The sequence below is a fragment of the Stegostoma tigrinum genome, chromosome 36, assembly GCF_030684315.1.
Source record: "Stegostoma tigrinum isolate sSteTig4 chromosome 36, sSteTig4.hap1, whole genome shotgun sequence".
Taxonomy (NCBI): domain Eukaryota; kingdom Metazoa; phylum Chordata; class Chondrichthyes; order Orectolobiformes; family Stegostomatidae; genus Stegostoma; species Stegostoma tigrinum.
The window spans coordinates 20,577,342-20,602,226 of NC_081389.1; the positions used below are offsets into that span (position 1 = coordinate 20,577,342).

At 48.7% G+C, this 24,885-nt stretch overlaps 1 protein-coding gene across 4 annotated transcripts in view; it reads left to right on the top strand.

The window, feature by feature from the left end:
* The window catches only part of LOC125446853 (SH2 domain-containing adapter protein F-like), a 209,065-nt gene that overhangs the window by 82,478 nt on the left and 101,702 nt on the right, over window positions 1-24,885 (top strand). For all 4 annotated transcript variants that reach the window (XR_007246472.2, XM_048520776.2, XM_048520775.2 and 1 more), the window contains exon 3: window positions 5,176-5,388. Coding sequence is in view for 3 of the 4 variants with exons in the window: in XM_048520776.2 (XP_048376733.1) it covers window positions 5,176-5,388 (213 nt within the window). In the remaining variant the exon portion in view is untranslated. The remainder of the gene's footprint in view (window positions 1-5,175; window positions 5,389-24,885) is intronic.

Sequence of the window (24,885 nt, forward strand, 5' to 3'; positions counted from 1 at the left end):
GCATGGATAGGGTGATTGTCAAAGTCTTTTCCCCACAGGGGAGTGGAATCCAAAACTAGAGGGTATAGGTTTAGAGTGAGAGGGGAAAGATTTAAAAGGGGCAATTTTTTCAGAGAGATATTTATGAGACAAGCTACCAGACGAAGTGGTGGAGGCTGGCACCATTGTAACATTTAAAAGGCATCTGAATGCTTATGTGAATAGAACGGGTTTAGAGGAATATAGGCCAAATACTGGCAAATAGGACTAGATCGATTTAGGATATCTGGTCAGCATGGCCAATTTGGACTGAAAGGTCTTGTTTCTGTGCTATGCATCTCTATGACTCTAATCAGTTACGTTCTCTACCCGTTATAAACCGAACCACATGTGTTTCTCACTCAAATTAGCAGTACTTGCACTGTAGGCACCGAATATCAGGTTTGGAGCTGTCACCCTCTCTGGTTGGCAGGACCTGATACCAGCTGCCTGAAATCCCTCGCGAGCTGATAGTTCCGGGCACCTGCCTGAACAATGCTCCATGCCAAGCGCAGCTTACACATAGGGTATCTCTTAAATTCATTTCAAGCGGAGCAATTAATATGTTTGAGTGATTGTGCTGGAGAATAAGAGTGGTGCACAATGCACTGTTTAACTTGCTTGTAATTAGGGTGAAGGATTGTTGAAATTAGGAATGCAAAGAAAGCTACTTGGTCAGGTAAGGCCTTCAGTTGTAAATCCTTATTTCTCACGTGCTCAGAGAGTGTTTCCTGAAAGATCGTTGGTGAAGATGAAATATGAAAATTTGTTTCATCAGTCATTTGTTTTCTTTCATCTGTTCAGAATGATGATTCATATCGGGTGCTGGTTTTAACATGTTACTGTGTGAGAGATTTCCTGTGGATGTTGGCACATTCCAAGCGATGCCCTGTAAGATGTAGGAACAGAGGTAGGCCATTCAGCCCATCAGGCTTGCTCCTGATGAGATCAATGAGATCATAGCTGTTCTGACGATCCTCAACTCCACTTTCTTGCCTTGTCCCCATAATCTTTGATTCCACTGACTGAAGCTCTGCCTTTCTCAGCCTTGAATATACTGAACAACCCAGAATTCCACAGATTCTCTGCCCTCTGAGAGAAGTAATTCCTCCTCATCTCTGTTTTCAATGGGGTTTGGAGTATTGTGTGCAGTTTAGGTCACCACACTATCAGCAGGATGTGGAAGCTTTGGAAAGCGTACGGAGAAATTTCACCAGGATGTTGCCTGGTCTCCAGGGCATTGACTATGAGGAAAGGTTAAAAAGACTGGGATTGTTTTCACTGGAAAGACGGCGACTGAGAGGAGACCTGATAGAGATCTACAAAATTATGAGAGGCGTAGGTAAGGGGGATAGTCCAGGGTTGAAGTTTCCAGGGCACAAGTTTAAAGTCGGGGGGGAGTTTTAAGGGAGATGTGCAAAGTAAGTGGTAGCAGGCCGGAATACCAGAAGAGGTGGTGGAAGTGGGCACATTGAAGACATTTAAGAGGCACCGAGTCGGGTACGTGAATAGGGAGGGAATAGAGGGATACAGATCGAAAAATGGCAGGTTTGTTTTTAGATTATTTAGGGCATGATGGTCGGCGCAGGCTTGGAGGGCCGAAGGGCCTGTTCCTGTGCTGTACTTTTTCACTTGTTCATTTACTCATATGAGCCAGCTCTCATTTTGGTCCTAGACTCTCTGGAGACCCTGTGACTATTAATTCCGTCTTGAGAATGTCCTGGGACTATTGATGCAGCCTTGGGAACCAATGTCATGAACCTTGTGAATGTTGATGTTCCGAGAGACTTAGGGGTATACTTGTATGAGAAACATGCAGGTACAACAAACAGTTCAGAGGTGAACAGCATGTTGGCTTTTAATGCAAGGGGTTTGAAATTCAAGATGAGGAAGTCATGCCACAATTGTACAGAGCTTTCACAAGACAAAACCTGGAGCACAGATTTTGCCTCCAAACTTGAGGATATGCCCACCTGGGGGAATGGTATAGCAAAGGCTAAATAAATTGGGGATGTATTCTCTAGCATACAGAGAAATGAGAGGTGATCTAATTGAAAAGTAGGAAGTTCTGAAGGGGACACTGAGAGATTGGTTTGCTGGCTGGGAAATGAGCTGTGTCTACAGAATCAGAGCGCGAGCATTGAGGACTGAGATGAAGAGAAATAACTTCACTCAAAGGCTTGTGAATCTCAAGGATTTTCTACCTCACTGAGATATATTCCATCATGTGTCTAGAGGCCTACAGTGCTGAAAGAAAGGCCCTTTTGGCCCATCAATTCTGCATCAGTCAAAAACCACCAACTAACAATTTGAACTGACTATACCAGCAATTGGATCTTCATTGTTAAATAAATTTAAGGCTGGCTTCAACAGATTTTTTGGCATCGATGGGTTTGGGGAAAGGGCAGAAATATGGAATTGAAAGCCAAGATCAGCTGTGATCATTATTGAAAGGGGGAGCAGGCATAATGGGCAGAATGGCCTACTTCTCCTGTTTCTAATGTTCAGATCTTCTAATGCAGCTTCTGCTTTGTCCCCGGGAGAACCTGTTTTATTGCTGGTGCATTCCTGAGGCACTCTCGTAAATTATCGGTGCACTCCTGAGGTGTGCCCTGCTGACACAACACTTTCTGACTCAATTTCAAGGAACTTCCAATGGATGTTCACACCCTTCGAAGAAACCTGAACAATTCCTGTTGTATTTGTATGAAATCCCCTTTGAATATAGGTACTTTCCTACAGACCCACTTCCATGAATATTGATATGCCCCTGGCTGGGGAGGCACTGCTGATGGTCCGAAGGACTCGATCAATAGATGCTTCTTAATAGCCATTGCTGGTGGCAGTAATTGAAGGGATAGAATCAAGTCTCTTGTACATTAACAGCATTGGTGTAAGTGAATTCTTTCCTGTTGTAGAATTGACTGAACAAAACAATTGGTATCAATTTACACTCAAATATTGACCAGTTACATGGACAAAAATAGATTAAGTCCAAAGTAAAGTACTTCATATTTGCAGTCAGACACTTCATTTGAATTAGCTGTGGAATTTATGATAAAGTAATAGAACACTGTGCTGTAAGTGGGAATTCTATAATGTGGCAGCTATTCTGATGTTGCATTAACAAAGAAGGGCAGATTGTCGAATGAATATGAATTTGCAGGTATATTGACCCTACCGCGTTCAGCTTGTGTGAGATCTCTCCAGATCCCTGCCTTTAAGGAGTCTGATCTTCAACTTGTATCAACTGCCTTGGGAATTTCCCACCAACTTTTCTTTGTGTTGCTCTGCAGCAATGGAGGTCAGAGTGTCCCATCATTCATAGAAGTGCTGAAAGCACCCCCTCCACCCCACTTAAAACCACAGCCCTGGAGAGATCTACAACACTGTCTCTATTCTGATGGGATCAGCTCACATCCATGGCTGCTTCTTGACCTCCAGGTAGTGGGAAACATGTGCAAATCATGTGGCTGTTGGGATAGGGCGCTAGGGAGGGCCAGAGAGAGAAAAAAGGGAAAAAAAAAGAGAAGTTCCTGAATGTGATTGCTTAACCATCTGTACATTGCTAGATAAAGCCACATGTAGTCTCCTGGCAGGAACTGGTTACGATGTGGTTGTGATATCTCCTATGGTTGGATAGCCATCCGCTGCTCCTCATCAAAAGGTCAATGCCGAGGATTGGTAAATGAGTGGTGAGTGTGTAAGGGCTGTACCCTGAAGAGAGTCTAGCTCTTCGAGAGAGGTGGGCAGAAAAGATTTGGGTCTCAACCTGTCAAAGATGTGATTTATGGTATTTTCGGCGTATCTACTGTACTCTGCTAATTGTACGTAGGAAGGGTCATTAATAACCTACATTACCATGTTGTATAGGTTATGTTTGGATGATGAATTGTGTGTGCAAATGCACTGTATTAATGATTGTATCAGGTAAATACCCTGGGGCACAATTGAAGCAATAACGCAGTGTATGCTGAAAGCACATGGTCTAAATGTAACTTTAAAGTTTAATTATGCAGGCTGCAGTGTTAAAGGCCATTCAGTTTTGATGTATGGAGGCTGTAATGAATGACCTCATTCTCCATTTCTGGAAGGTGAGGCTTATAGCTAATTAATGAGGGAGCAGGCAGCCCTGAACTTAAATTGGATCTGTTTTTCCCCTGTGCAGCTTTCAGCTGGTTTGATTATTCACTATCACCTGCTTACAGGAAAAAAGCCTCTGGTCTAAGTGGGGCTCCCAATCCAGCCCGAACCTCGCCTTCTCTCCACTGTGCTATTATTTATCATCTCAAATCCATTGCTGATGGAATTATGCTGACATTGCTCTTCCTAAACGTTTGGTGGATTCTTGTTGCTTCACTTACCCCTTGGCATCGCAAAACCTGATTCTAGTGACAGGGAAAGATCCCTCTAGAGGGCCTCTGGACTGCACAGTTCCTGGAGCTGTCTTGAATCACATTTTAGAGGCAGAGAGTCGAGATGCCCTGCTCGAGATGCAGCGGAGGGCTGGTGCATCCCAGCTCAGAGAATTGTTGTTGTGTCATTGTTGCAGGCAACCAAGGGATGTAACATGAGAAAGGGAGCGAGAGGCGCTCTGGAGATGAGATGGAGTACAAACAATGCAACAATGTGAAGTAAGTGCTCCAGAAGCAGGAGGCCGCAGTCTCAGGATATGGGGGTGGGCCATTTAGGGTTGAGACGAGGAGGAATGTCTTCACCCAGGGAGTTGGGAGCCTCTCTGCCACAAAAAGCAGTTGAGGCCAAAACATTGAATACTTTCAGGGTGAAAATATTGATTAGGGCCAAAGGGACCAAGGGGAGAAAGGTGGAAAAGGTATTGAGTTGGATAATTGAAGGGGTGAATGGCCTACTCAATGATTTTCTATGATGCTTGATTGAAGTTTTTTGATTAGTTAAGGGCCCTATCTGCATTTTTAAAAGTTTCTTTCATAGAATGTAGGTGTCTGGCCATAGCAGAATGGTGGGAGAGACCTGGCAGCCCAAATATGATGTCATCCTGCCTCTGTTCCTGACCTTTTAAAACCAATGTCCCTCTCTGTTCAGAGTCTGTCAGGTACTTCCCTAGGCTCAGGAGTTTCTCTTATTGTGTTGCTAAGAGTTTCCAGGTTTTGTTAACACTCTCCTGATGTTACACAGAGATACGCCGGAGAGGATCGAAGGATGCATCCAGCAGATCGCTGCCGCTGTACGACACTCCGTACGAGCCAGTTGAGAACGGCGGAGAGTCCGACACGGAGAAGTCCCACCGCCTACGAGAGAGTCGCCTCCCAGAGGATGATGAGCGGCCGCCGGGAGAATACGACCAGCCCTGGGAATGGAAGAAGGATCGAATCTCTAAGGCGTTTGCAGGTAGCTGTGTTTCCTACTTAATGGCTAAATCATAACAAAATTCTCATTTTTTCCTCACTGGATACAAACCTCAGGAAGGAATAGTTCGCTTTGGGCCCTTTCGGTCTCCCTTCTCCACTCCCCAGCCAGTATTGCTCAGTGTAGCTGCTCCAGGGTGATACCAACACTCACACAGACCATCAGCAACGGGGAGACTAACCTCACCAGGCCAGGGAGCATGAACTTGGTTACTGTGTTCTGGATTGCCCTCCAGTGAGACGTTACTCTGCGATGTGAGCTGAGATATGTGGGGAGTGTAAGGTGCTGAGCGAGGAATGGGTGACTTTGTCCCGATGGTTTCCAAATTTCTCCAGCATCGAGGGTTTTCCTCAGTTTGTGCCTGGGTCTGTTGTAGACTCCTTTGTAGACATTGATTGCTGTGATTCTTCAATAACTCCCATTTTCAATGTATCGGGATGGGGGAGAATGAACCCAATGTGGTCCCCTGTTCCTATTGCCTCCCTTTTTCCTGGAATTATATCCATGGACCTTTTAGATTGTTACGGCTTTGTCCTACACTGTTCAATGTGTTCATCCAGTGACAAAAATAGGAGGAATGGGAGACGGAGAGAGGGGCAGAACGGAGCGCAGGGGGAGTGGGAGATGGAGAGGGGGCAGAACAGAGCGCGGGAGGAGTGGGAGACGGAGAGAGGGGCAGAACTGAGCGTGGGAGGAGTGGGAGACGGAGAGAGGGGCAGAACTCAGCACGGGAGGAGTGGGAGACGGAGAGAGGGGCAGAACGGAGTGCGGGAGGAGTGGGAGACGGAGAGAGGGGCAGAACAGAGCACGGAAGGAGTAGGAGATGGAAGAGGAGGGTAAGGATGGGAATGATTCACAAAGGGGTCAGAGAGGGTGATTTTACAAGATTTTACTGTGTCGTTGAGGAGGATGTTTGAGGCTGTTTGTAGCTGGAATGACATTTTTCCATGTTTCTGTGATAGCCTCACAGAGCCGCCTCATTTTCTCTGAATCTGGAACATTGGTTATCCTGAGTCGAGGCCAATGGTGATCAGATTGAAGCTCATGGTTAAACTGGAGCCTGTTGTGCTGGGTACCTCAAACTGATGTATGAGCTGAACAAGCAAGTAATTTAAATAATGAAGGGGCCCCATGTGGAGATCATTGCATGCACCGATGAGTCATTCGATTAGAAAGTAACTGGTGACACAAGGACTAGATTTAGGACTGATTGATGGTCTGTGTTAATCATCGTCTGGTAAATAGGGAAGTGAGTACATGTCGCAGTGTCTCACTGATTACAGAGAAGGAGGGCGGGATAAGGGAGCAAGGCTGGAGGAAAAGGGAGAGAAGCTGGGGGAGACGAACAGTGATGGGGATATGGAGGAGGTAAGAATGGAAGAGTTAGAGGGTTTGGGGATGTGTGGGGGGAGCACATGGCATCTTCTCTTAGCTTTGAATATCCCAAAACGTTACACAAAGTGTGGCCATTGCTGCAATAGCCTCCAACAGAACAGCTATTTGTGCAGAGTACGATCCCATAGCAGAGAGCTAAATGGGCATTTGTGCTGTATTTTGGTGACATTGGTTGAGGAAGATGTTGAGAGACATCTTACTCCTGTTTGAATATCACCACAGGAGCTGTGACAAGGATGGGAGCAGCTGGGACAGGGTCACCCACCTCGTGCCTTATGCAAAGTGCTGCACTAACATGTCAGCACAGCCTAGAAACTGCTTCTGATTGAAAAGCAGCAGCTTGGCTCACTTCTACTTTGTGTAATTTAATTTTGATTGTATTTACAAAAATGAAGCAGGAATACATGAGAGAAACAGTGCAGGGTTGTAGAATTTGCTGAATGTTTTGAGGCTCACTGAACACTCCAAATGTTGTATCTCTGGCCCGTCTGTCCAATGGAGTCATTGTTGGAGTCAACATAGGATGAGATCTCAGTTCACCTGGCACACAGTAATTGTGGGCATGCAGTAATTTATGAGGGACACAGTTCAACAGTCCCCAGTGCCACATGTGCTCCACAATTATCCCCCACCTCGGCCCATACCCAACTCCTTCCCTACTGTCTTCCCCACTCCGTCTCCCCAACATTCTTGCCCCTGATCTGTGCGGTTCCAAAGATTCTCATGCCCCTCCCCTGCCCCAGTTGCCATGTTGAGAGTTACATCGGCCATTCTCAGGCCTGCTGATAGCCCGGTCAAGTTTTTATCCAGCCATTTCTCAGTGGGCAAGACTCTCGCCTCTCACCAGTCACGAGGTTGTGGGTTCAAGACCCACCCCAAAGATTTTAGGTCAGAGACTTAGGCACTCCCCACCCCGCCCCAGTGGCCAAGAGTATTGGGACTCTTGCCCTTTTGGATCAGGTGTTAAACCACAATGCCTCTCAGGTAGAATGGAAAGATCCCATGTCTGTCAAAGAAGAGCAGGGGCATTGTCTCCATCTGCAGAGAGTAGTGAGATACAAAATCAATGAAGAGGGCCAGTTCCTGATTAAGTCACTATTCAGTGACCACAGAGGGGGGAGGGGTTGCGATGTGTCTGAGGCTGTCAAGTGAAGGGTGTATTCGCCGTGTCTCTGATGACTTCAGCTGGGATGAAAGATTGCTGTTTCTGTGACCTCAACATTCAGGGGCTAAGCCACGTAGTCCTGTTGTTCCATCGTGGCCCACTAGGAGGCAGAGTCTTCAATAGACAAGATAACCGGGGTGAATAAAGTAATGATCCTGAGAGGGTTAATATTCAAGGTAAACTGGCTCCACCCATTCTACTGAGGTCTCACAGTCTGTGGGTAAGGAGCTTAGAGTTCTCTTCCAGCTTTCAGAGGAGCAAATGGACTGCACCAACTCCATAAGATCCCTAGTTATTCTGCCTGACCCAATGTTGTTGTACTTACTGTTATTCTCATTGTCTAAGAACATGGCCTCTTCTGTAGATACTCAAGGGAGGTGTATCCTCCACCAGTTATAACTAGATAGGAACAAGGCAAAGCAAAGACAAAGGAGGACTAGTGATAGGAAGCTAACTTAAACAACACTTTTACCCAGTCTCCCAGGCTGGCAGAGGTGGAAAATACCACTAGAGAAATATTGAAATGCATCTGGTAAAAGTTGGTGGGTGAGTGAAGTAAGGGGCTGGACAGGGTCAATGCTGAGAGGATGTTTCCCCACATGGGAGAGTCTAGAACCAGAGGGCATGGTCTCAGAACTAAGGGGAACCAATTTAACTCTGAGGTGAGGAGGGATTTCTTCTCTCTGAGGCTTGTGGGTCTTTGGAACTCCTTGCCACATGGTACGGGGGTGGGTGGGCAGAGCCTTTTGTATATTGAAGGCTGAGATTGGGAGATTCTGGATCAGTCAGGGACTCAATGGTTATGGGGAAAGGGCAGGAGAGTGGGTGTGAAGAACATTTGATCATTCTGAATGGTAGAGCAGGCTTGATTGGGCATTTTCCTTATGGACAATGATGATGAAATGGAGACATCAACAAGCAGATTCTTCATGCAAAGCAGCTCAGCCTGACGGGTGGTGTGGACCAGAGGATGGGCCAGATAGAAATGAGTCCCTACCCTCAAGCCTGTGTCTGCGTGGATTTCGGTATTTACATTAATCCACTTTAAAAACCTTTGCTCAAATTCTTGTCAAGTTTCCCAAATTCAGGAAGTGGCCGCGGTTGTAGCATAATGTATCCATTTGCTACTTATAACAATGGCAAAAAGACAAGAGGAAATGGGTTTAATTTCATGATGCTCAGCAAAATATAAATGCAAGTTATCCTGCAGAAATAGTTGTCTGATCCCCAGCAAGGTTACAGCAACAGCTGCTTAACCTTAACACCGATTTAAATGGAAAACAGCTCCCTAGACACTTCCTATTCAGAACGATACAACGTACCCCGGTCTTAAACCTGGACCTCCTGGTCCAGAGGTAGGGACCTATAGCATAAGAGCCCCACCACACAGATTTCAACATTATAAGGGTTTGAGTTATAAAATAGGCCGAGCAGACTGGAGTGTAGGAGGTTGAGAACTGACCTTATGTAGGTTTTGTAAAATCATAAGGGTATAGATAGGGTTAATGGTAGGTATCTTTTCCCTAGGGTGGGGGATTTCTAGACGAGGGGCATGTTTTTTTGTAAGGTGAGAGGAGAAAGATTTCAAAAGGGTATGAGGGACAATTTTTTTTTACGCAGTGTGTGGTTTACATATGGAATGAACTTCCAGAGGAAGTGATGGTTACAGATACAGTCAGAATGTTTAAAACACACCTGGATGGGTACATGAATAGGAAAGGTTTAGAGGGATATGGGCGAAATGCAGGCAAGTGGGACTAGTTTAGTTTGGGAACATGGTCGGTGTGGACTGTTTGGACTGAAGGGTCTGTTTCCATGCTGTGTGACTCTAGGTTCACATGCACACTTACTGAACAAATATCTCCAGTGCTGCTCTCTAATCTAGGAAGTGAGACACTGACAAAATGATTATGAAAATCACTGTCTGGTCCTTTCACCTTTTCAGCACCGAATGCGTACACTGTGACGAGGAGCATTGAGGTCACAGAGCTTCGGATACAACTGGCAATGCAATCAGCCCCATTTGGCTTCCTAGGTAGCCATGTGGCCAGCAGTTAGACAGACAGCAGGGTCCCAGTGCCTGTCACCAATGGAGCTGACAGAAAAACAGAAAGTGCTGCAGAAACTCAGCGGGTCTAGCAGTGTCTGTGGAATGAAACAGAGTTAATGTCTCGTGTTTTCCCTTCAAATACCAGCCTTGCTCAACATTCAAACCTGCACAGGAGACTTGGGAAGGGCAGCATTCCATCCTGTCACTGAATATCTCTGGTTCCAAGGAATGTTCCAGTCTTCTGTTCATCAGGTTCAGAACCACAGTTAGGTGAGGAAGTGGTTGACCTTCATTTGACTGAGAAGGTGAAAGATCCTTTGAAAACTATCAAATCAGTTTTATACTTGTTCATATATTTATTCTGACCAATTGTTTTATTCTGAAATCTGAGGTGTTGTCCCTATTGCTAAGCAGCTTTACAATGCGAACAGTTAGAGCTCGCAATCTTGCCTTGTCTTTTGTCCCCTGGCAGTTGCGTAGCTCATTGAGCTGCGTCACCAGTTTGCGATGCAGCGACACCGGCAGTGTGGGTTTCATTCCCACACAGGCTGAAGTAGCCATGAAAAACTGTCCTTCTCCACCTCTCCCCTTGCCTGAGGTTTGATGACCTGCAGGTTGTGAGGTAGTGTGAGGGCAGCCCTATCATATGGTAAGATGATGGTTACTTTATCATTAACTTTTGTTTCAGCTCCTTCCATGGGATGTGGGTGTCCCTGACAAAGCAGCAGATGTTGGCTGTTCCTAACACAGGGAGGTAATGGCCTGGTAGTATTATTGCTGGACTGTTAATCCAGAGACCCAGATAATGTTCTGGGTTTGAGTCCCACTCTGGCAGATGGTGGAATTTGAATTCAATAAAAAATATCTGAAATTAAGAATCTGATGACCATGAATCCATTATCAATTGTCAGGAAAAACCCATCTGGTTCACTGATGTCCTTTAGGGAAGGAAACTGCCACCTTACCTGGTCTGACCTACATGTGACTCCAGACCCACAGCAATGTGGTTGACTCTGAACTGCCCTCTGGGCAATAAATGCTGCCTAGCCAGTGATGTCCTCATCTCCTTAAAGAATAAAGGAAAAAATTTCCGTTGAACTTTTCAGAGGGCAGTTAAGAGTCAACCATATTTGCTGTGAGCCTGGAGTCGCATGTAGGTCAAACCAGGTGAGGATGGCAGATTTGCTTCCCTGGTTAGGACATTCGTGAAACAGATAGGTTTTTACAACAAACTGATGATTGTTGTCAGTGCCTTCACTGATACGGCCAGGTTTCATTGACAGAGTCTGGATCTCACCGGCTGCTGTGGTGAGATCCGAACCCATGTCCCCACAGCATTAACCTGGGCCTCAGGATTAATGAGAGTGACAATACCACTGTATCAAAGTCTTCCACAAGTTTTCATCTTCTTGCATACCTGCTCTGGAAGATTTTCTCGACATCAAAGTTGAAAGGGGTTCAATATTGTCAGCGATAACAAAGTGTGAAGCTGGATGAACACAGCAGGCCAAGCAGCATCTCAGGAGCACAAAAGCTGACGTTTCGGGCCTAGACCCTTTATCAGAGAGGGGGATGGGGAGGGGGTTCTGGAATAAACAGGGAGAGAGGGCGAGGTAGACTGAAGATGGAGAGAAAAGAAGATAGGTGGAGAGGAGAGTACAGGTGTGGAGGGGATAGGTCAGTCCAGGGAAGATGGACAGGTCAAGGAGGCGGGATGAGGTAGTAGGTAGGTAATGGAGGTGTGGCTTGAGGTGGGAGGAAGGGATGGGTGAGAGGAAGAACAGGTTAGGGAAGCGGAGACAGGCTGGGCTGGTTTTGGGATGCGGTGGGGGAAGGGGAGATTTTGAAGCTGGTGAAGTCCACATTGATACCATTGGGCTGCAGAGTTCCCAAGTGGAATGAGTTGCTGTTCTTGCAACCTTCGGGTGGCATCATTGTGGCACTGCAGGAGGTCCATGATGGACATGTCGTCTGAGGAATGGGAGGGGGAGTTAAAATGGTTCGTGACTGGGAGGTGCAGTTGTTTATTGTGAACCGAGCGGAGGTGTTCTGCAAAGCGGTCCCCAAGTCTCCGCTTCCCATTGGATTCTCCAGCATCTGCAGTTCCCATTATCACTGATACAATATTGTTAGCATCTTTTATTCACTTTTCTTCTTCAAGTTACATTCCCAGGACTTTGACTCTTGACCAGGCCCGGATTCTTGGCAGACAGTCTGATCTAGCTCCAGGCCAGGTTAGCCAGTGTGGGTTAACAATCTCAACATATAGCCCTGGGCTTCAGGAGTGGGAGGAAACCAGCCAGATTTCTCTTGTTAATGTCTGTCTGGTGCAGTCCAGCTCTCCTCCATGGCCAAGTGAAAGATGCACCAGAACAATTTCAGGCTTGAGGACATATGGATTGGAGGAGCTGGGAGCTTCTATTTGGAGAAGAGAAGGTTGAGAGGAGATTTGACCGAGGTGTTCGATCTCGAGACCTTTGGAGTGTGTAGATGGATGGAAGCTGCTCACACTGGTGGAAGGAATGTGGAATTTCAGATTTAAGGTAATGATGGAGACAGGAAGCAGGGACTGTACAGTGAGTGTCGAGGATCTGAAATGTACTGAGGGTATGGGGGAGGCTGGTTCAATCAAAGTTTCTGAGAGAGTTGGATTATTCTGAAAAGGAAGAATGGGCTTGATGGGAGAGCCAGTGCAGACATGATGGGCTGAACGGCCTGCTCTTACACAGTAACAATTCTGTGCCATTTCTATAGGTGATGATGGGATAGTGTGGGGGGGGTGGGGGCGCTTAGATTAGGTCACAGTTCGGCACAACATCGAGGGCCGAAGGGCCTGTTCTGCGCTACATTGTTCTATGATCTATGTTCTAAGGTTTGAGCGTTGATCGGGTTGTGGGACTCAGCAGAAGGCTGTCAGTGGATATGGAAACCATTTTCCCTGCAGGAAGTAACTGCCTTCTGGACAAGACAGACCACAAAATGAGATTGCACCAGCTGCTGGCTTACTCCGAGATCTCGGAGTCTCGAGTTATTAACAACACCATCAGTGTTACCCCTCCTTACAATACTAATCAATGTCTGCAAGCAGCACTAAACAATTCAGGGTAAAATATGTTGTTAAAAATTTGAGAAATTTTTGTGTTTTTACAGATTAGTAAGCCCTGGTGCTCTGACTCATGCCATCGTACTGTGTTTCCTGGAATGAGAAAAACAGGATCAGAAATGTGGAAGCTGTTCCAGTTTAAAAACAAATCCCATTGCTTTTATTGCTGGAATCTGTACTTCAGATTCCTGTGAATCACCAGGAAGGTCAGGCTGTCTGACATGGTTGAGTGGGCACACTCACTCTCACCTCTCATTCTGAACCTCCATTGGTCAAAATCCACATTTCCAGAGCACGTGGAACAGGCGGATGCTCCTATGTGGCACTGAGGGAGCGCACCGACCTGTTGGAGGTGTCATCTTTCCGATGAGATGCCAATACCAGCCGCCCCATCTCCGACCACCCCGTGAATTCAGTCGCACACTCTGCAAAAGAATGGTCAATCCCAACCCAGTGGACAGAATCATAGAGCAATGCAGTGTGGAAACAGACCCTTCGGCCCACCTCATCCATTCTAACCAGCTTTCCCAAAACTAAACTAGCCCCACTTGCTTGTGTTTGGCCCATATCTCTCTAAACCTTTCCTGGCCATGGGCCTAAACGAGTTGCCCTATTTCTGTTCCTGTTGTGTATCGACGCAAAGTAGTTCTGGCCTGGGTTTAAGTTAGAAGGTGAGGCTGGGACTTCTTTCACAGCAGGGTCGGAGGCTGAGGGGGTGACCTTATAGAGGTTTATAAAATCATGAGGAGCATGGATAAGGCAAATAGCCATGGTCTTTTCCCCAGGGTAGTAGAGCCCAAAACTAGAGGGCGTGGGTTTAAGGGGAGAGGGGAAATATTTAAAAGGGACCTAAGGGGTAACTTGTTCATGCAGAGGGTGGTGCGTGTGTGGAATGAGTTGCCAGAGGAAGTGCTGGAGGCTGGTACATTTAAAAGGCACCCAGGTTCGAGTCCTGCCATCACAGATGGTGGAATTTGAATTCAGTTTTTAAAAAAAATTCTGGAATTAAGAATCTAATGATGGACCATGTTGTTTGTCAGGAAAAACCAATCTGGTTCATTAATGTCCTTTAGGGAAGGAAACTGCCATCCTCACCTGGTGTGGCCTACATGTGACTCCAGACCCACAGCAATGTGGTTGACTCTGAACTGTCCTCTGGGCAATTAGGGATGGGCAATAAATGCTGCCTGGTCAGCGATGCCCTCATCCCGTGAATGAATAAATAATTGTCCCTGATCATCATTGAAAAGGTGGTGATTGTGAGCTGCCTTTTCGAATCGCTGTAGCCCACTTGCTGTGGGTTGAGTCACATTGCCCTTGGGGGAGGGATTTGGACCCAGCGACAGTGAAAGAATGGTGATATATTTCCACATCAGGATGGTGAGTGGTTTGGAGGGGAACTTGCGGGCGGTGATGTGCCCATATATCTGCTGCATTTGTCCTTCTCAGTGGAAGTGGTCGCGGGTTTGGAAGATGATAATTGTGTGGAGCTGGAAGGACACAGCGGGCCAGGCAGCATCAGAGGAGCAGGAAAGCTGGTGGGTCGGGACTCTTTCCCAGGTTCTTTTGAAGAAGGGTCCCGACCCGAAACGTCAGCTTTCCTGCTCCTCTGATGCTGCCTGGCCCGCTGCGTTCATCCAGCTTCACACTGAGTTATCTCTGACTCCAGCACCGGCAGTTTTACTCTCTCTGAGTGGGTTTGGAAGTTGCTGTCTAAGGATCGTTGCTGAATTTCTGCAGTGCATCTTGTGGATGGTATGCACTGCTGCGGGCAATTGTTGGTGATGAAGGGAGCGGATGCCTTGTGCAAGGTGTAGGTTTTAAGATCGGAATTTTAGTGAGGAAAAGGAAGTGGTTTGTTCAGTGTAGGTCATGCTCCAGTCTAGTGCTGCCCTTCAGCTTCCTTTGCTGTCCTTGCCCCTGACAGTGAGCACAGCGTCCACTGCCTGGAGCCTGGGTAATGCTAGCAGTTACTGCTTTACAGGACCTACTTGGGACCTGAGGCTGTGTGAATTGTTTTGTCATCTGGATACTTCTGCGATGAGTCAAACACTTTCCTGAAGCTGCCGGAGAGTGTCTGTTTCCTGGTCTTGGCTGGGATTTGCTCCCGTGATGTCTGAGTAATGAAAACTTTCAGCTTTTCCTGAGTGTGCCCTAGGCTGAGGGCCAATGAGCTGAGAGGGGGCAGCGCAGCCAAAGCATCTCAAGCCAGGCAGAATCATAGAATCCCTACTAGTGTGAGAAGAGGCCATTTGGCCCTTTGAGCCTGTACCAACCCTCCAAAGAACATCCCACCCCTCTACCCTTTCCCTGTAACTCTGCATTTGCCACGGCTCATCCACCTAGCCTGCAAACCCCTGGACACTATGGGACAATTTAGTGCGGCCAATCCACCCTAACCTGCACACCTTTGGACTGTGGGAGGAAAGCCACGCAGACACGGGGACAATGTGCAAACTCCACGCGGGCACCCCGAGGCTGGAATTGAGCCCAGGTCCCTGGCGCTGTGTGTCAGCAGAGCTACCCTCTGTGCCTAGGTGCCACCTGACGTGCAGATGCATGTGCCAAAAGCAAGCAGCACTGGATAGGGCTTGGGGGCATCAGGGAGGCACAGCCTGGAGGGGAAATGCATCTTCCACACTTGGCTTTCACGAAGGCGAGATAGGTTGAATGGCCTCTGACTGTACTGTTCTGTGATTCTCCAAGGTAAAGGCTAAATATCTCTGATGTGTTTAACGCACTGAGGGGAGACCGAGTCAAATGTTTTGAGTAACTTTGTCGCAACTACTCTGAGAGCAGGCCAGAACCGACGACGGGAAATGTCGATGGAGGGAATTTGCTCTTCTGGCCAGGAGTTCTTAGGATTGGGACTACTGAGAGTTCTTGGAGATTGTCTGTTCCTGATTCATGCCTAATGTCACTGTTCCCTCACTGAGTTCCCCACACCCATTGCAAAGATTTATACCAAATGTCTTGGATCATTCACCAGGCTTCAGAAAGAAGGGGATCATTTTGGATAGGATCCCTGGTTCCTTGATCAGCGTTCACCCTCTGCTCCAGTATTCCGTAGGATTCCAACTGTCAGGTGTTCCACTGTTTTCAGCTATGCCGCTACCTTGCCTCCACAGAGACCCTTCCTCAAGATAACTTTACAGCATCGATGTTGTTTCCGAGACTGACGCAGTCCTTCGCTGTTTCAGATTCATTCCTCATGCGATGTGCCACCAGCATTTATCGCCTCTCTATATCTGTACTTGACCTTAGTGGCTTGCTGGGTCCCAGGTTCGTGGCCCACGTGCTCCAGTGGTGGGTGGCAACATCTCTGGATGAGTTGATTACAAAATATCTGGGATCCCGCGGCAGAGGTGCGGGTGTGGTAGTGTCCAAACTTCTGAGCTAGGAGGCCCGGGTTCAAGTCCGACCTGATCCAGTGGTGTGCCGTAACATACCTGAACTGGTTGATTTGAAAATATCTGTTCGAGCAGTTAAGAGTCAGCCACATTGCTGTGGGTCTGGAGCCACATGTAGGCCAGACTGGGTAAGGATAGCAGTTCCCTTCCCTAAAGGGATCCAGTTGTTAGTTTTAAGGTCAATCTTTTTGAAACTGGCTTTCAACTCTGGACTTTTCTCAATGAAGATTAACCAACTCCACACTGGGGTTTGAACCGTGTCTCTAGAGTATTAAGCTTGGCTTTTGGCCTACTAGATCAGTGATGTGACTGCTGTGCCACCGTCTAACTTTTTATTGCCACGCACGTAAATGCTTGCACTTACACGCGCAAACACACACACACACACACACACACGCACACGCGCACACACCCCTTCCATCTCCCCTTCCATCCCCTCATTCCCCCCCCCGCTCCCCATCAGGAGCAGGAAATAGGCTTGATTCTCAAACTGTGCACCGTGCACCAATTGGTAATGCACCTGTCTCGGAATTGCGAGGCCCTGGGATCAGTTTCCACGCTAGGGCCTGGGCACAAAAACCAACATTGATATTGTCAGTACAGGAACAAACGTAAGAAACAGGAGCGGGAGTAGGCCATTTGGTCCATTGAGTCTGCTTTGTCATTCAATAAGATCTTGGCTGATCTTTTTCATCGACTGAGCTCCACTTACCCACCCACTCACCGTAACCCTGAATTCCTTTACTGTTCAAAAATTTATCTTTGTCTTAGAAAGATTCAATGAGGAAGCCTCAACTGCTTCATTGGGCAGGGAATTCCACAGATTTGCAAACCTTTGGGTGGAGAAGTTCCTCCTCATCTCAATCCCAAAGCTGCTTCCCCCTAATTTTGAGCTTATGCCCCTCCTAGTTCTAGTTTAATCCACTAGTGGAAACTACCTCCCTGCTCCCATCTGAGGGAGGGCTCCTATCTGAGGTAAGGGCACATGCTGCTGCTTATCTTCGCTTCGCATCCCTTAACACACACAAACACATCCTCTGCTTATTTCATGTTGCTTTCTGTGGGAGCTTGCTGTGCACATATTATTCATTGCAGTGAGGACCATGCTTCAAAAACAAAAGGAGTTGATTAGTTGTAAAGCTCTGCTGAGGTTTTGAAAATTCCATACAAATGCATCTTCCGACAGAGGCCAGTAGCTGACCATTAAAACCTTGCATGGCCTTTGACCCTTTAACTCAATCCAGAGCCGATTCAGGTACTACTTGTGTAAACTAGAAGCAATGTCTCTGAGGGTCGCTCATAAAAGCTGATTTATTTATCAGTGGAATGAGGCTCGAGTGCTAGTTATTGTGTAGCCCCTCACTTGGCAGCTGCTTCCTTTAATCACTTGTCATGTTAATGAGTTGTGAAGATGAATCGAAGCTGTGTAGGAGGGGGCTGAGGAGGGGAGCGGGTTCAGAGGGTCTTCCAGACTGGCGTTTACTTGAGGCAAGATCCCTGACTCAGCTACACGCTGCAACGATTGATCCCAGTCCCTGGGTGGGTGGGGAGGGGGTTTGCAGGGAGGGGCAGTGGGGTTTTTGGGGGGTAGGTGGGACAGCTGATGGTTCTGTCTCCTCCTCCCCTTCCCTCTCCCCTTCCACCCCCTCATTACCCCCCGCTCCCCTCCCACCTCTCCCCTGTCCTCCTCATCTCCCCACTCCTCACAGCCCACCCCCTCCCCCCCAACCCGTTCCCCCTCCCACTCCATTCTCCCCTCCCTCCCACCCTCTATTCACCCCACCCTCTATTCCCCCATTAGTCTCTCCTCCATTCTCCCCCCTCGTCCCTCCTCCATTCACCCTCTCCAGCAATTCCATTCACTCCCTCCCCTACCCCTCTCCCTGCTCTCCTTCCCCTCCCCCCCCCCGCACTCCCCACCCCATTCCCCACCATGCCACCACCACCAATGCCTCCCCCTCCCACATGGTCCCTCATCTTGGTCTAGTGCTGCTAAAGTGTATTTACAGAGTTTGCTGAGAGCCGGGACAAAGTCATGAAAAAACGCAACAAGTGCTTTCGCCCTGCCACGAGGTAGTGAGCTGGAACTGAGCATGATTGTGTGGTATTGCCTCTTTCACAGATTGATGTTCAGATTTCCCCCCTCCCCTCCCCTCCCCTCCCCTCTCCTCACTGTGGAGCAGGTGCCTTGTGCCTTTATAACACAGTGATAATGTCCCCTACCTCTGGGCCAGGACGCTCAGGTTTGCCTTCCTCCTGCTCCGTAATAATGTCTCTGAGCGGGCTACATGGACAATACTGACCACAAGCTGTGTGCCCCATACCACACTGCTCCCTCGCTCCCTCCCTGCCTCCCAGTGTGTGACCATTAGAAACTGGCATCCTGACTTGCTTTCAGAGATAATGGGAACTGCAGATGCTGGAGAATCCAAGATAACAAAGTGTGGAGCTGGATGAACACAGCAGGCCAAGCAGCATCTCAGGAGCACAAAAGCTGACGTTTCAGGCCTAGACCCTTCATCAGAGATCTGATCATCCTGAGATGCTGCTTGGTCTGCTGTGTTCATCCAGCCCCATATTTTGTTATCCTGACTTGCTTTTCCTGCTGTCTATCTTTAGTGAGCCCAATGGCAGGGCCTGGACACCATTCTGGTAGCTAGGCACTGGGGCTGCCCGGTCCTTCCTGGCTCAGGGCTGTATCGGAGGGTAAGAGACAATACAGTGTGGAGCTGGATGAACACAGCAGGCCAAGTAGCATCAGAGGAGCAGGAAAGCTGGCGTTTCAGGTGGGAGCCTTCTTCAGGGATCCTGTTCTGATGCTGCCTGACCTGCGATGTTCCTCCAGCTCCATCCTGTGTTATCTCTGACTGTAGTATCTGCAGTTCTTACTGTCTCTGTATTAGAGGGTTAACCCTGTCAATCTGCCAAATTGTGGTCTGATCGATGCAATGTATTCGGGCTGTAGCCCCTGCGGGATTCATGCTTTTGTGATTTAGTAAATGAGTTAATTTGAGTCATCTGTTCCTCGGAAAATCAATAATGATCATTTCTCTGAATAGAAGTATTTCCAATGCATTGTTATCGGGCTAGTTTAAGAGGGTGGGTTCAGTAATCGTGTGTGTGTGTGTGTGTGTGTGTGTGTGTGTGTGTGTGTGTGTGTTGGGGGGGAATCTGCCAGTTTATTTGAATATCCGAGCAAGGTAAATTTGAAATCTAGTGACAATCAGACAGAGCACTTTCTCAATGGGCCTTCGACAAACCTGAGAGCCTCAATTGCGTTATGTTTTGTTACTGTCACTAGGGAAACCTGGCTGAGTGAAGGGGAGTGAGGACTGTTCTGTCAGAAGCCTCTGGAAGTTGATATTTCCAAGTGGATCAAGATGGGGGGAGTAGGATAAAACTGCCCTCCACTGCAATCCTCGGAGTGGGGGCCATAGAGGGCCACTGTGTTCCCTTTGACCCGGGGTGTTCTGAGCTCAGTGATACCCTGATATAATGGGAATAACCAAGGCTGAGAGAGTGATGCTGCCTGATCTCAAGGGAAGCTCTTGGCTTGGGGGGGTGGCCTAGAATTTCCACTCTCACTCTTCCGAGAGGATATTACACCCTCCCACTGGACAGCAGCTAGGACTTGAACCGGGACCTCCCAGCTCAATGGCAGGGGCACTATCTCTACCTCACATGTGCCTTGGGGAGGAGCCGCACTCTGGTCTGAAGGTGGGTTGTGACTAAGCTGATGGGGAGACTGGTACCAATGGGTTTTATATTTTGGGGAGTGGGGACATTAAGAGGCTCTCCTGTATCACTCCTCCTGATTCCCTAACCCCACAACCAGTGTGAGATATGCACAACAGGGGCATCATGCAAGGCTGCTGTGATTCCTGTTCCAGCCAAATAGTTTTGCACACCGACTGAGCTTGTGAGAGTCCAGTGGCCTTTAGTGAGGCAGGGTACGCACACACATGCTTGTACACGTTCTCTCTCTCTCTCTCTCTCTCTCTCTCTCTCTCTCTCTCACACACACACACACACACACACACACACACACACACTCACACACATACCCCGCGCACGCGCACACACACACAAACACACACACACACACAGACACTCTCTCTCTCTCTCACACACACACACACACCCTGCGCACACGCACACTCACACACACCCTGCGCGCGCGCACACACACACACACCCCGCACACACGCACGCATACCTCGCACACACGCACACACATACCCCACGTGCACACACACACACCGCGCACACACACGTACCCCGCACACACACCGCGCACACATACACATACCCCCGCACACACGCACACACACACCGCGCACACATACACATACCCCGCACACACACACATACCCCACACGCACACACACCGCGCACACATACACATACCCCGCACACACACACATACCCCACGTGCGCACACACACACACCGCACACACACACATACCCCGCACACACAAACACATACCCCACGCGCACACACACACCGCACACACACATACCGCACACACACACACCCTGCGCGCGCACACACGCACACCGTGCACACATACACATACACCGCGCGCGCACACACACACCCCGCGCACACACGCACACACACACCGCGCACACATACACATACCCCACACACACACACACACACACACACACACACACATACCCCACGTGCACACACACACACCACGCACACACACACATACCCCGCACACACACACACATACCCCATGCGCGCACACACACACACCCTGCGCGCGCACACACGCACACCGTGCACACATACACATACACCGCACACACACACACACACACACACACACACACACACACAGCGCACACACACACACACCCCACGCACACACACACACCGCACACACACACACCGCACAGACACATACCCCGCACACGTGCACACACACACATACCCCATGCACACACCGCGCACACACACACCGTGCACACACACACACACCGCGCAAACACGCACATACCCCACGTGCACACACACACCGTGCACACACACACATACCCCACGTGCACACGCCACGCACTCATCGCGCACACACACACACACACACACCGCAGACACATACCCCGCACACGCACACACACACCGCGCACACACACATACCCCGCATGCGCGCACACACACACACGCACACACACACACCGCACACATACACACCGTGCACACACACACACGTACCCTGCGCGCGCACACACACACGGCGCACAGACACATACCCCGCACACGCACACACACACCGCGCACACACACATACCCCGCATGCGCGCACACACACACACGCACACACACACACCGCACACATACACACCGTGCACACACACACACATACCCCGCACACGCACACACACACACGGCGCACAGACACATACCCCGCACACGCACACACACACGGCGCACAGACACATACCCCGCACACGCACACACACACGGCGCACAGACACATACCCCGCACACGCACACACACACGGCGCACAGACACATACCCCGCACACACACACACACACGGCGCACAGACACATACCCCGCACACGCACACACACACGGCGCACAGACACATACCCCGCACACGCACACACACACACGGCGCACAGACACATACCCCGCACACGCACACACACACACGGCGCACAGACACATACCCCGCACACGCACACACACACACGGCGCACAGACACATACCCCGCACACGCACACACACACACGGCGCACAGACACATACCCCGCACACGCACACACACACGGCGCACAGACACATACCCCGCACACGCACACACACACACCGCACACATACACACTGTGCACACACACACACGTACCCTGCGTGCACACACACACACACTCACTGCCCTACCCCCTCTCTCTCAGCTTCACTGTGGTGATGATGCAGCAAGTGGACATTTTGCTAAAGAGCCAGCACAGATTAGATGGGTTGAATGGCTTCGTTTCTGTGTTCATTCACAGTGATCCCTAATTGTAGCTGGTTGCTTTGCACTGAGTGGGGCAGATTAGGCCTCAGTGTGATGTTTTCCAGAGATGAATAGTCAGCCATTCACTTGCCAGTAGGCGTCATACAGAATCTGAGGCATTTTGACTCTGTGCTGCGAAGGGCTGGGTGAATAGACTCCAGCCCATTGCCTCACTGCCTGGTGCTGGGATCACAGTGTTCTCAGGTGAGGTAGAGATCCAGTGAAACCGGTTGATCGTTTCTGGGGTCAGCTCTGTGCTGAAGCTTTTGTGTCTCCTGCCCAGTGTGTGTTGTTGGTCTGAAGGCTGTTTGTGTGGGACACAGAGCTGACAGGTAGCTCCTGACACACATGGCCAGAGATCAGACTGGGCTCTTCGAAGCAGAGTGACAGAGACGCAGACTAAAGTGCATTGGGCCTTGATCGCCGTGATCCTGGATCCAGCTACCAAAGTTTCCCGAGTCTGACCTGTAACCTCTGGGGAAAACGGCATCCACAGGCCTGGGGCAGGAGGGTAGCAGACAGAATGGGATGAGGTGCAGCGCGAGTTGTGCACTTTGGTAAGAGGCACAGAGTGTTTTAAATGGTGAGAAACCGATAAATGTTGGTGTTCACCTGGGGACGCTCGAGCATGAATCTCAAAGTGTGTGATGATGTTAGACTGCGTCAGAGTGGTAATGGCTCAGAGGTGGTCAGATCCTGAACATGAGATACACAAGTGGTCCAGTTGGCCACCAACTCCAAACTACGTGGCTTTCCAAATCTCCTGTTACATGCACATCTTTAATCTTTTTAAAGTCGGGATGCTTTGTCCAGTGCGTCTACATCTGGAACGCTCTATACAGTTCTGGATTCCTTATTAAGAAAGGAGAAGCAGTTCAGAGAAGGTGCTAACCAGAAATTCATTCACAGGACATGGGGTGTCACTGGCTGGCCCAGCATTTATTGCACACCCTTAATTGCTGAGGGGTTGGGAGTCACGTGTAGACCAGCCCAGGTAAAGATGGTAGTTTGGCAGCATGGACATGAGTGAACCAGATGGGCTTTTCCCTGACAATCAACAATGGTTTCACAATCATCATTAGACACTTAGTTCCAGATTTTTACTGAATTCAGGTTCTGCATCTGCCATGGCAGATTCAAACCCAGGCCCCCAGAACATTTGCTGGGGTTTTGCATTAGCGATAATACCAGTAGGCCATTGCCGCCTCATTGGAGAGAGAGATAAAAGGAGCTGCAGATGCTGGAGAATCCAAGAGAACAACGTGTGGAGCTGGATGAACACAGCAGGCCAAGCAGCATCTTAGGAGCAGGAAAGCTGACGTTTCAGGCCCAGACCCTTCATCAGAAAAAATGAAGGGTCTAGGCTTGAGATGTCAGCTCTCCTGCTCCTAAGATGCTGCTTGGCCTGCTGTGTTCATCCAGCTCCACACCTTGTTAACTTGCCTCCTCATTGGAGCTTAGCAGAAGGAGAAGTGATCTAGTTGAAACTAGAGGGGATGTGCCAGGATAAATTTTGAGAGGACATTTCTCTGGAAGAGGAATTTAAAACTAGGAGCTAGAGTTCCACACTAAAGGTCTCTCATTTGAGATTGGGGGGAGGGTAATATTTATTATCTGAGTGTTGTGAACTTCTTCAACTCTCTTCCTCATGGAGTGGGTGGAGGCTGGGTGAATGAATATTTTCAAGGCAGAGGTAAATAGACAAGGTGTGGAGCTGGATGAACACAGCAGGCCAGGCAGCATCAGAGGAGCAGGAAAGCTGATGTTTCGGGCCTGGACCCTTCTTCAGAAAACCCAAAGCTTCTTCCTTTCTGTAATTAGATTGCTGAATAGACCTCTCTAATTTCAAATCCAACATTTCAGAATTGGTTGGCTGACAGGAGGCAGGGAGTAGTTGTAGATGTAAGTATTCTGCCTGGAGGTCAGTGCTGAGTGGTGTCCCGCAGGGCTCTGTTCTTGGGCCTCTGCTCTTTGTAGTTATTTATAAATGACTTGAATGAGGAGGTTGAGGGGTGGGTTAGTATGTTTGCTGATGACACAAAGGTTGGAGGTGCCGTTGATAGTATCGAGGGTTATTGCAGGCTTCAGCGAGGCATTGACAGAATGCAGAGCTGGGCTGAGAAATGGCAGATGGAGTTCAACCTGGATAAATGCGAAGTGATGCATTTTGGATTAAAGGCAGGATTGTCAGCACTGTGGAGGACCAGTGGGATCTTGGTGTTCAAGTGCATAGCTCCTTCAAAGTTGTCACCCAGGTGGATAAGGTTGTTAAGAAAGCATATGGTGTTTTGGCTTTCATTAACGGGGGGATCGAGTTTAAGAGTCGTGAGGTTATGCTGCAGC